This window comes from Mytilus trossulus, chromosome 8 (genome assembly GCF_036588685.1).
Source record: "Mytilus trossulus isolate FHL-02 chromosome 8, PNRI_Mtr1.1.1.hap1, whole genome shotgun sequence".
Lineage (NCBI taxonomy): Eukaryota > Metazoa > Mollusca > Bivalvia > Mytilida > Mytilidae > Mytilus > Mytilus trossulus.
Genome location: NC_086380.1, coordinates 3,901,339 through 3,914,711, shown reverse-complemented (window position 1 = coordinate 3,914,711; position 13,373 = coordinate 3,901,339). Strand labels below are relative to the sequence as shown.

The following is a 13,373-nucleotide window of genomic DNA, read 5'->3' as shown; positions in this document are numbered from 1 at the left end:
GCTGCGCGCCGCAAGGTCAAGATTAGCCAGGATCCCAGTCTAAATTATAAATGTTACATAACTTTATATATTTCTTCTTTTTTTTGGGCTGATAAATTCATATTCTCATTTGAATAGATTTTTCAAATGAAACAGCCATTATGTGAAGAAGTCACACTATTACATGGTCATATATATGTAACCTCTGCTAGGTATAAAAGTTCGCCTTTTTTATTTTATTTTATTCATTTTTATTTTTAGTTTTCACATTTGAATCATACTTTTGATCTTGAATTAACCCAGGATATCAGGTTATTCAACCCAAATCAGTTTAATAGTTATTCAGTTAAAAGAGGATACATAGAAAAGAAATTATCTGTCATTATATCATAGACTATTTGTATTTAGAAAACCATTGTAAAAACTATCCTCTAAATAAATCTACTTATTTCAAATATTTACATTTCTGAATATTTTCCTTGTTATAGATAGAGATAAATTGTAAAAAGCAATAAATGTCCGCAAAGTAAGATCTACAAATAAGTCAACATGACTGAAATGGTCAGTTGCCCCCTTTAGGAGTTATTGCCCTTTATAGTCAATTTTTAACCATTTTTCGTAAATCTTAGTAATCTTTGACAAAAATCTTCTCCTCTGAAACTACTGGGCCAAGTTCATTATAGATATAGATAATTGTAAGCAGCAAGAATGTTCAGTAAAGTAAGATGTACAAACACATAACCATCACCAAAACACAATTTTGTCATGAATCCATCTGCGTCCTTTGTTTAATATTCACATATACCAAGGTGAGCGACACAGTCTCTTTAGAGCCTCTAGTTATATATAATATTTCAATCATTTAACAAGACTGTCACATCAAATTGTTATTTTGTGTTATTGTTGCATCTATAATTCTTCGCAAAAATTAAAAATTGTTCATGTATTTAAAATTTTGTTCAAATTCAAAGGAATTTTGTATTTGCACCGTCTTAAAAAAATAAAACCATATAAGGAAGCAACTTAGAAGATCTCTGTACTTTGAGCGGCATTTCACATGAGTAGAATATAAGGTCAACGTTTGAAACTTTCCATAGAACAACGTCAAAATCGTCGTTTAATTTGGAACGTCGTGTAACGCTAAGTGGCACCAATACCGTGCGTAACGTCTAAGTGATTTTCGGTACGCTGAAACATTGGAGATACATTTGAACATGGAGCACTGTCAACATAAATACCCGTTTTGATGATGAATTTTCAGAGAGACGTGTTACTCAATGTGAAAGTTATGAAATCATTAATATTTCGTCCTGAAATGGTAAGGCATTATATTCCAACTGAAACAATGAATCTTCTGCTAGAAAGTGTCCAATAGTTTAGCTGCATAAAATCACATGAACGTGCAACCACCGATATTAGAGAAAACATGAGCAAGGTTAAGTACGAAAAATTGTAGTCGAAGGTATAGATACGATTTATCTTGGTGTCTTCAATTGTTTACTTTTTTTGTTTGTTAAAATAGTATTATTTATGTTCATTAGAAATGTTGTTTTGACGGACCTTTTTAGAGTCCCTTATGATTATTTCCATCAGTTCGTAGACTGCCAACAAAATCGACTGCAATATGGTATATGCCCTCTTTAGTTGTTGGATATCATTTGTTGGCTGATAATATATCTTTTTGGTTTATGCTTTCAGCTTTGTGAAAGTTTCTACACGAGTAATGTGACCATAGGACTTGCATTTAAAAAAACCTAACTATGTAGCAATATAAAGGGACATGAGATGAGGAACAGAATCAAACGAATTAACGTCCTGGAATGTCCGAGGCCTTTTCAGTTCTGCTGAAAAATGTTGATCTACAATATAATTTTAGTTTAAGTAGTTAATTAAACGGATACTCGGGTGATTCTCACTATTTGTTCTTCCAAGTATTTTTGTCGTATTACTTTTTCGTTAATTGTTTGTTTTTGTATATCAAACTGCGGGATTCTCTTTTGAGATTTTCCCATATTTTGTCATGCTTTTGTAGCTGGTATAGGTTTTGCTCATTGTTGAAGGTCGATGACCTCCTCGTTCTCTGGTCACCAGGAATTAGTTGTCTCATTCTTTTTATGTGTTATTTTTAATCAATAATGAACAGCTAGCAGTTTAAATCATTGGTATCAGTGTCTAAAGCTTCTTTTTTTTCAGAATGAGTTGGTTTTGGAGTGTATGATGTGTTCGGTCCTTTTCGATGATTATTTTAATGTTATTTTCTAAAATAACACGTGGCAAATAGAACATTAAATTTGAAGATGAGAACTTATTTACAATGACAGTACAATGTCAGTAGGTGCTTGGAAAAGTAAAATAACCAAAAAAAATCGAATTCATAGGAAAATTCTAAGCGGAAAGCCCTCTAAGCCAAAATCAAAAGCTCAAACGCATCAAACGAATGGATAACAAGAGAAACATATTCCTATATTGGTACAGACACTTTCTTTAATCTTAGTCAGGATTAAACCTGGTTTTATAGCTAGCAAACCTCTCACTTGTATGTTAGGCACACAAAATTCCATTATATTGACAACGATGCCTGATGTCACGTGTGAACAAAACAGACAGACATAATAGATTGAAATGCAAAATAAGATAGAACATCAGTCAACATTGTGTTTAAATTGGAGCATCGACTAAGATGGAAAGCGAAAAAAATTTGGGCTACCTCAAGCAATTGATTCAGGGCATGTTTGATAGCGACTATTGAAATGCCATGAGGGGAATGTCACGCTTTTGTGATGTGAGATATACAGGGTAAAAAAGGGGGGGGGGGGGCTGTAGAATACATGGATTAGAAGTGGGAAGTGCCTTCAAGTGGGAGAAATTCAAATAGCGGGATTTGTTCGTGTCCCCTCCCTCTGGTATATTTTTTACGATAACACATCAACGGTGTATAACTAAACTTCCTTGAATTATTAAAAAAAAATAAGCTCCATTCTAAAATGTTTTAATCGCAGTGGATCACAAGTGTAAAAGTCGTGTTTGTTTTGGGTATCCAGGCTTTAATCTATAAAGCTGTACATCATAACATTATAAAAGCCATGAAAATGCAAAACTGTTCATTAGAAAATCATTTTGTCCACATATTTCATTTCAGTCCGAAGACACTCAATGATAATCGACAATATGTCATATATATAACTTGTCACAAGCACTAAAACACAGCATAGGAACTTGTTTCGTCAATGTCACCAAAACCGATTGCTTTCATGAACTTGGTTCATCGTCTGAAGAATCGGGCGGACCTGGACTGAATCTAACTGATTTAATCAGCGTTTCTTTCACGTTATTTATAGGGAGACTACATAGTATTTTTCCATCAACGATTTGTGTGACGTTCTCTGATCCCTCGATCACATTATCGAGTTCATCTCCATCCAAGTCGACTTCACGCAATTTCCTCTGAACTTTCCTAATATTCTTCTTTTCTGCCCATGTTAATGGCTTTGTTCCTCGAGATCCTTGGTACGAATCTTCATATACAATAGGTAGACTAAGGGAATGTGAACTATCGAATTCCTTCGGTAGATCTTTAGCGTTTGGGTCTTTTGCTTCGACAAGGAGTTCTGGAAACTGTTCTTGGTATTTGTCCAAATGTTCGTTAGAATGATCAATTTTAAGAGCATCAAGTTCAACGAAAACGCCAGAATTTGAGTCTAGATTGGAATCTTTTATATTAACTGGACTAAGCTTTTTAAGTGAACTTGCTTTAATATCTTTCCCAGAGCAATCTTGCTTTTGACAGTCATGTTTGCTCTCTTGTTGTTTTTCAGGGCTACCCATCTGCTTCAGTGTTTCTATTATGTCTTGTTCGTCTGAAGAGACGTTCCTAGAAACTGTGTTTTCTACATCGTTAGATAACGAACAAATATAGTTAAGTGTCATATTTGCTACCATCTTTGAAGTGCATGTCAAACTTTCGGAAATTTGGTGGACAGCCTCCGCTTCGCAATTGGCTTTTTCAGCCAACGACGTACAATACCTTGCTCGAAGTTCAGCATCATTGGCTTGAATGCGTGCATAATGTGCTAACGAGGTTATGTTCAAAACCTCATCAAAGAGCACTTTCACGTAATCGTCTGTATTATTCGCGTTGCCAGATTTCGCCATGACTGTCAAACGTTTTGTTTACATCACCATTGTTTATTACAAGCGTCAATATGACGTTACATTATTTGTGACGTCACTGGATGAGTTTGAATTTACAGGTGCTTGCTCAACTTCCGAAGCAAGGTTGGCGTCTCTCCGGACATTTGATTACCCAGTTTATGAGCAATTATTATACAAAAAGTAGATTGATAATGGTGTACTGTATATGTTGGTTTTCTAACAACTGTTCTTTTCCCTTAGCCTCTCGACACACGAACTACATGTGTGGGAACTGATGTTTGGATCTTTACATGTTGTGGGGAAACTAGCTGTGAAAATGGTGCCTATATGATGGTACATGGCATTGTTGCCGATATAGAGGAAGGCCGGAATCGACTGACACTTAGAATATCAAGAAACTCGCTATTTATATTATAGCTGCTTGGTCAGTTTATATACTAAATTTTGAATGTTCTAGTAACCCTAATTTGACTGTAACAAACAAAATAATTTATGAGTTATCGACAAAATGTATAACAAAGTTGCTGACGTAGGTTAATTGGCTGTTGTCCGAACTTTTAAGATGTTTTATTAAACATTGCTAGATATATTAATCAAAGGTCGCTTTGGCCACAGGTAAAGTGTACAGATACGTTTAATATACACATTGACAAAAGTATTGCAACACCAAATTGAAATTGAAATTAAAAAAACACTCTTTATTTTTTTGGTGATATAATTTGTTAAAATAGAACTAGTATAACATTATTTAAATATCACCTGAGTTTAATCAATAAATGTCGACTCGATAAGTTCTTATCTGCACATGCAGCTACTGTACCCGTAAACAGCAAAACAGTTGTTTTCAACATTTTAAATAACTAAGTTTATAAAGTTATTGACATCTTGAAATGGGTCCTCCACAACTCTTAACTGCAGCAAGATGGCAGATGATCAGCATGAGAAAATCAGGTATGTCACTGTTACAACTGCACGTATTTTTGGTCATCACCATTCCACTATAGGTCGTTTTGAGAAAAAAAAATCAGACAATAAACGATGTTAAAGACCTTCAAAGATCAAGAAGACCCCCCATATCATCTGCTTGGGAAAATGAAGCATAAAGAAGGTTCGTCAGAAGGAAACCCATTACACATAATGCAATTCTAGAAAGAGAACGGCGGGCATTCAGGAGCCTTTCAACAAGAACTGTTCGAGATCGACTTATCGCGACTGGTTATCGTGCGATAAGACCATTTCGGGGACTTTTGCTTACGAACAGACACACTGTTGCCCGTATCCAATGTAGTGCAGAGCTCGCCAAACTTGAAAACTAGCATAGTGGAGAAAGATCCATTGTTCCAATGGAATTCTGTTCATCTTCTTTGGTCCGATCGTAGCCCGGATTTGAACCATATCGAGCATATATGTGACACTATTGGGCGTAAAGTGCTCGGGAGAACATCCCAGTTCAATCACGTCATGAAATAATCAATGCCCTTCATCAGAAATGGTTGCTGCTACCTTAGCAACAAATTAGTCAATTTAAGGCAGGAGACGTTATTTAAAGGCGGTTATTCGTTTGAATGGAGACTGCGCTCAAAGCGCTGATTCTTTGGCGTATAACGATCAACCATGATTTGAACAATCATCTTAAGATTAATTTTGAAATTTCTGACATTGTTAAGTTCGACTACAATAAAAGTTGTACAATGCATTTTTTGGTACAAAAAACACTTCATTTTGTTATTAAACTTGTGGTTAGACAAATAATTTGTTTTCATACTTTTTTGTTCGTGTAATAGCCAATGTTATCATAAACTATGTTTCAATATTATTTTATAAATATTTTATCATATTCCATCCAAAATAAGAGACTGATTTTTCAAGTTTTAAAAAATCAAGGTGTTGCAATACTTTTTTCCATGTGTATAGTTTACGAGAGTACTTATTTGAAATAGGACGCTTTGATATTATTAAATGTATAGAACAGTTGAACAACAATTCAATATAAAATAGTTTACAGAGTAGATCTTATATACATTAGCTAATAAACTATATGAAATAAAATAAACTGCATTTTTCTATAACAATACTTCCGTCCTTGTTTTGATCTTGCTTGGAAGTTGGTGCTTGCCAGATAAAGGTTAATTGGGAAATATTAGTTTCATGTCACTTTTTTGAATGTCGAATATATCAATGGGGTGCGATTTTTATGATATAATATATGACTTATATATCAAGGAGTAGTAATTTACATGCCTTTCCCCCTAAAATCCTGAAACTTTTTTAAAAATCAAGAATTGTTGTACATATTTAGAGCATAATATTTATGTAAAGAAGAATTTCATAATGATTTTACAAAATTCCTCTTATGTTTTTATCTATTTGAATATGGGGCTCTCTAGAGACTGAGCCGCTCATCTGATTTGTTTGCTTAATTATTTCATCAATACTGCTTTCAATATATATTAATCATAATATATATGAGAACATAACCCGTGTCATGCCAACAACTGGGTGTTTCGTTCCGATGCAAAGACCCTATAAGTGAATCAAAAATATGCAATCTTTAATGACAAAATGATAAAATTTAGTAAATGTTTTGTCTAGTTTGTGATATCGAAAACCCTGGTGTAATAATTTTTCAGTAATACATAAATTTCTCTCGTTAAAATAAAACATTGTTACACACACGAGCCAATCGTACAAGTTGAGATATATAAACACCATAAGATGGTGACAAGGGAACGTCATCATCTAAAGATGGATAATTAACGATAGGAAATGAAAAATAATCTCTTGTATCATAAATTTTAGTATTCAGCTTTCCGTTAGTGATATAGATATCAAGATCGAGGAAAGGGCAGTGGTCATTGTTAATATTAGCTTTATTTAAATTAAGTTCAACAGGATAAATTTCTCTAATATACATACTAAAGTCGTCATTATTAAGAGCCAAAATATCATCCAAATATCTAAAAGTATTATTAAAGTTTATCAGATGTTGTTTTGATGGGCCTTTGCTTATTTTGGTCATAAATTGTAACTCATAGCAATACAAAAACAGGTCCGCAATAAGTGGTGCACAGTTTGTCCCCATTGGAATTCCGATAACCTGACGATATACGGATTCCCCAAAGCGAACAAAAATGTTATCAGTAAAAATCTAAGGGCATATATAGTATCAAAGCGTGTTCAATTGACGTAGTTTTTTTTTGTTTATTGCTACTAAAAAATTACCCAAAAGAGTTTGAACATATATATTCACATTCTGACTTCTTAAATGCCCATTGTTTGTGATTTTTTTCTTCATGAGAATGTGAGGCAATGTGGTATACAGGGAAGAAAAATCAAAACTTTGAATAGATTCAAAATCACCAATATAAGCATGCATCTTATCAAGTACTTCCAACGAGTTAAAGTTAATATAGTTAAAGTTTATAAGATATATCATCATATAGTTTATAAGATATATCATCATATAGTTTATAAGATATATCATCATATAGTTTATAAGATATATCATCATATAGTTTATAAGATATATCAGCATATAGTTTATAAGATATATCATCATATAGTTTATAAGATATCTTAATTATAAACTTAAGAAGATATACTAAATGCATTAATTTTTGAGAAATGAGTCAAAAACTACATTTTACCCTATGTTCTATTTTAAGCCATGGTGGCAATGTTTTCTAAGGAAACGGAAAATAAAACTCAAAATGGCTATGGATATTTTTTGAAGAAAAAAAAAGTTTGTTTCCAGTTTTTGGAGAAAAAAATCATTTGTGTTTGACCCTGAGAAAAAAAATTGTTTGTTTCACCCTCAGCTGCCACTATATGTAATGTTAACATTTAAAGAAAAATATTATTTTCGACTAGTCGCAAAAAAAATATATTGTTCTTCGTCGAAGGCGGGAAAAAAAGTTTGTCGAGAAAAAAAATCCATAGCCCCCCCCCCCCCAGAAAATCAAATGGTTGCTGCCTAAATGCTTTAGTTTTTCAGATATAAGCCAAAAACTGGATTTATGTTCTATTTATCGCAATGGCAGCCATGTTTGATGATAGATCAAAACTGTGAATACAATTTATAAACAATACCTTGAGTAAAGTTCAGTTAAAGTTTGAATGTATTTGGCCCAGTAGTTTCAAAGGAGATGATTCTTGTAACAGTTTACACCGACGACGGACGACAAACAACGACAGAAGATGGACGACAAAAAACGACAGAAGACGGACGACGAAGGACATAAGTTTACACGGCCCCAATCAGCTAATAAAAAAGTTACCGAAGAGCAGATAACAGAATAAGATCTTCAACTCAGCGAGAAAATCCCAAACCCGGAGCGGGCCGAAGCTAGACCCTAGATAAAAATGTGTTTTATTTTAGTGAAAATGAACGTCATACTCAACTCCAAAAAATATAAATGAACTGAAAAAAAACCAAAGAAACGACAATATTCAAGTCTACGGAAGCGTATTAGGGACATAGAAAACATAAAATTGGCAGTGAACTTTTTTTTCAAAGTCGAAATTTTGACATTTCAAATCTCGAAATTTCGACTTTAGTTCGAAATTTTAACTTTGTTTATCTTGAAATTTTGACATTCTAAAATCTTGAAATTTCGACTTTTTTGAAACTCGAAATTTGGACTTTTTCTAAAATCGAAATTTCGAATTTATCTAAACTCGAAATTTCGACTTTTTCTAAACTCAAAATTTCGACCTATTTTAAACTCAAAATTTCGACTTCTTTTAAACTCAAAATTTCGACCTTTTTCTTAACTGGAAATTTCGACTTTTTCTAAACTCGAAATTTTGACTTTTTCTAAACTCGAAATTTCGACTTTTTTTAATCTTATAATTTCGACTTTTCCTCAGTAATATACGTTTGCGATTACCACATTCACAGTCATAATCAGCAAGGCGGAGAGCCATATACATCATAAACTTCATAAGCATATTTTAATAAACTAAACCATTTTAAAGAGGTTATTTTAGATTGAAAATTATGTTCTTGCTGAAGAATAAATAAAAAAATGTTTCACGTTCAAATACATATTTCAAGTCTGGACTTCTGATATGTGTATCAAGACAACCCCACTATTCCGACACACCTATATTACGACATACTTTTATTTAACAGTCTAATGTATAAAGACAAGGTTTAATAGTTGTGTTATAAGAAGGCAAACTTCCAAAACTAGAAAACTGAGCAGCTCATTGGTCGTCCTGAATATGCATGGCATTTTTGGCTACTTGATTTACCATTTTTTAAACAAGGCAAAGTCAGTGACTTGCTATTGGGATACCAAACAGGCCTTTGAAACTGTGATGCTAAATGTCCTTAGATCTGACGATCCTATGCCAGTGTCGTGGAAACTAAGACATGGAATAGGGTGGAGGGGGGATTATGTCAACATGCATGCTCTTTACGAATGATTTCTTCACAATATTAAATGCTAATCCTTATCTTAATTTAAGAACAAAACCAATTTCTGAATATAAATTGCCAAAATGTGTGGATGACGCTTTAATAATTTGCATCCATGTCTACTCCTTCTAAAATTGTAATAACTGTGTTTGAATACTAACATTAAAGTTTTAAAAGTACTAAGAAAGAGTCAAAATTTCGAGATTTCAACAGTCGAAATTTTGAGTTAACAAAAAGTCGAAATTTTGAGTTTAAAATAAGTTTGAAATTTCGAATTTTAAATAAGTCGAAATTTTGAGTTTAAATAAGTTGAAATTTTGAGTTTAAAATAAGTTGAAATTTCGAGTTTTAAATTAGTCGAAATTTCGAGTTTTAAATAAGTCGAAATTTCGAGTTTAAAACAAGTTGAAATTTCGAGTTTTAAATAAGTCGAAATTTCGAGTTTAAAGCGGAAATTTCGACTTTTTTTTAAGTCGAAATTTCGATATTTTAGAAAGTCAAAACTTCAAGTTTAGGTCAAAATTTCGGGATTTGAAAAGTCAAAATTTCAAGTTAAAAGTCAAAATTTCGAGATTTGAGAAGTCAAAATTTCGACTTTGAAAAAAGAAGGTCACTGACAATTTTATTTTTTCTATGTCCCTAATACGCTTCCGTACAAGTCCTTTAATTTGCAATTCACAAACTTTGAATATAGCATAGGGCCCTTTAATTTGAAAAATAAAAATATTGTATTGTATTGTATTGTATACCGTTGTGACTGATTTCTAAATTAAATGCTTCCGAGATCTCATACTACACATGTATATATATAATATGGAAAAATACATAATTTACTCAGTAATAAGGTATCCAGAAAATGTAGACCTTTGGTCACCAAAAATCTTTTCCTTACTTGAAGAGCCATGTTTAACATAGACCGTGTCATTCATCATCAATAACATCACAACATTTAAAGTCCCAGTCGATAAATCATTACCGAAAGCCAGGACCATTTTCTCATTATCCTTCCACAGATCGCAGTGTAAGAAGCTCCCAGAATGAGACATAACCGTTGTTGAAATAGAGTAGAGTCCCGTTTTAGGAGCAGTAAAAACTCCTGTGTCCCGACTGTAGACTCCACCCATGTTTAACCATACTTTGTCAAATATCACAACTTCATTATTAGCAAGATTCTTGTGGTATGTAAGCGATGCTGTAAAAGCTGGCCTTTCCTTTTCTCTTTCAGGTTCTGAAATAGCTATAGTAATTCAATTTTAAACAGAAACATAAAAAGAAACCTAAACATACCATAATGACCGTCTATAACTGCTTTGCTCATTGTTGAAGGCCGTACTATGACTGACTGACAGTGGTTAATTTCTATGTCATTTGTTCTCTTGTGGACAGTTGTGTCATTAGCCATCATACCACATCTTTCTTTTTCATATATTTAGTAGCTTGTGCAAATATCATTAAATAAAGGATAATTTGTTTATGACAAAATAATAGATCAGTAAGCACCAAGAATCAAAGCTTAAAGGAAGGTCCCTACTTGTACCATGCAGATGAGTCAAACTCCTAAATTATTAAAATAATTATTAAATTATTAAAATAAAAATACACTTTTAAAGATAATAGATTTTATGTCTAGCCAGCAATTAAGCGTCGGAAGACATTTGAGCGTATTGATATGACATTTTAGCGAGAGAGAAAAAAAAAGACGTTTGAGCGCCAAAGTAGAACCCATTTGAGCGCCAGAATTGTTACCCATTTTAGCGAAAATTAAAATTGTCAAAGCCCATTTTAGCGAAATATTTTTAACCCTTTTTAGTAAATAAATGATATATGATAAATTTTAAAAAGTTTTATAGATTCAAGACATGTCCATTAAAATACAGCATTAGTAGACTCAAGACAGCACAACACAAAAAAATATAAAACTTTTCAATTAAAACACAGCACTTAAAGTCTAAAAGGTTAAATCAAATGTTAAAATATAAAAAAGAAGATGTGGTATGATTGCCAATGAGACAACTACCCACAAAAGACCAAAATGACACAAACATTAACAACTATGTGTCACCGTACGGCCTTCAGCAATGAGTAAAGCCCATACCGCATAGTCAGCTATAAAAGGCCCCGATAAGACAATGTAAAACAATTCAAACGAGAAACTAACGGCGGCTTATTTATGTAAAAAGAATGAACGAAAAACAAATATGTAACATATAAACAAACGACAACCACTGAATTACAGGCTCCTGACTTGGGACAGGCACATACATAAATAATGTGACGGGGTTAAACATGTTGGCGGGATCCCAACCCTCCCTCTTACCTGGGACAGTGGTATAACAGTATAACATAAGAACGAACTATAAAAATCAGTTGAAAAAAGGCATAACTCATCAGATAGACAAAAAATACAAGTGGACGTGGCCGGGTAGTCTGCTCAGAGCTCTAGCCTGGAATTTATCCGCTAGAGAACGTATGTAATTAGCTCTAGATATACCCCTTGTACAATACTGTTCATAGAGTTGCATTAAGAACTGCTCTTTCTCTTTCTCTTTTTTCGATTGTGGTGCACATTCCTCTATAAATACTTTGCTATCCTATATCGGAATCCATCAGATTTTTTTTTCTTTTGTTCGTTTCAACAACTTGTATTTTCAGATGAAAATATTTTCAATCAGGAAAATTTTCGCTAAAATGAGCTTTCAGGTGAGCGAGTTTATCCGGCGCTTAAATGGGCTCTAATGTTGGCGCTCAAAATTCAAATGTCCCCTAGTAGTTTTATTTTTTTTCGCTCATATGTCCTGCGCCCCAATTAAGGGACGTGGCCAGAGAATATCAATTCTTCTCATTATCAGTGCTGGCTTCACAGTGTCCAAATTCATGTTTAAGATTTGAATTAAAATTATTTATTTTACCGGTTCAGAATTATTATTACATTGTGATTGGATATTTTCTGATTGATTTTTTCTGTTTTAAAAGCTTAATATATACTTCCTACATACCGTATCCAATGTCGTCAATGACAGCCTGTTTTATCCGAGGAATCATCTCGTTCATGGTATCTTCTACTGTCTTCTGTATAGCGATCTTCAAAACCTCGTTAAGTTTCGTTGTATCGAACAGAGCAACTAAAGGCATATTTAGATTGTCCAGAAGTGGTATCTCGGCAGAAGAGTTGTCACTATTTTGTCCTTTCCCGTATTTCATAATTGTTATAACAAAAATCAGATACAAAATCCTTCTTAATACCATTGTAACAAGTTTACAAATTGTTTTCTTTGCAGACTTTTCCTTTGCCAACCTGTCAGAACTAGTGCATCGTATATTTCAAAGACATATGGTATTTATATCGCGGCATCGCTCACTTTTTTTTACACCGAGAAAAAAAAACTAGTCAAAGAAATATTGCGCAACAGAAAGGCCGACAATCGTAATCAATGTTGGCGTTTTTATCAGATAATAGAACTGTTCTCCGCTTGTTCTCGTTGGAATGATATTGTCTTTCTATGTGAGAATAATGAGAATAGTTATGTCAAATATTATTTATGATATAGCAATATCAGCCACCTTAAATACTCACCGAGACCTACAAAATCTCAGAGAAAGACCACTGATCCTTTCGACATCAGTCTTGTTATATGACATGCTGAGTTAACAGAGGATAAGTTTGGTCCATTTTTTAGAAAACAAATTGTTCAGTGATAAATTGGTATCGTCCCAAGAAATACGGCCAGTTTCGTTTAAGGATCGCTACAAAACCGTAACATGGGGTTCATGAAAGAGTTGAACGGAAAAACTGAGGGGACCCAGTGTTTTCATTAAGAAC

General features: G+C 33.3%; 1 protein-coding gene across 1 annotated transcript; it reads right to left on the bottom strand.

Annotated features, from left to right (window-relative positions):
• Positions 1 to 10,257: 10,257 nt before the first annotated feature.
• Positions 10,258 to 12,945, bottom strand: LOC134681588 (heavy metal-binding protein HIP-like). The gene is made up of 2 exons (XM_063541237.1): positions 12,550 to 12,945; positions 10,258 to 10,781 (listed from the first exon to the last, which is right to left on the bottom strand). Exons 1-2 carry the CDS (start codon positions 12,797 to 12,799, stop codon positions 10,384 to 10,386), a joined length of 648 nt encoding a protein of 215 aa, XP_063397307.1. The 5' UTR covers positions 12,800 to 12,945; the 3' UTR covers positions 10,258 to 10,383.
• Between the last annotated feature and the right edge of the window lie 428 nt (positions 12,946 to 13,373).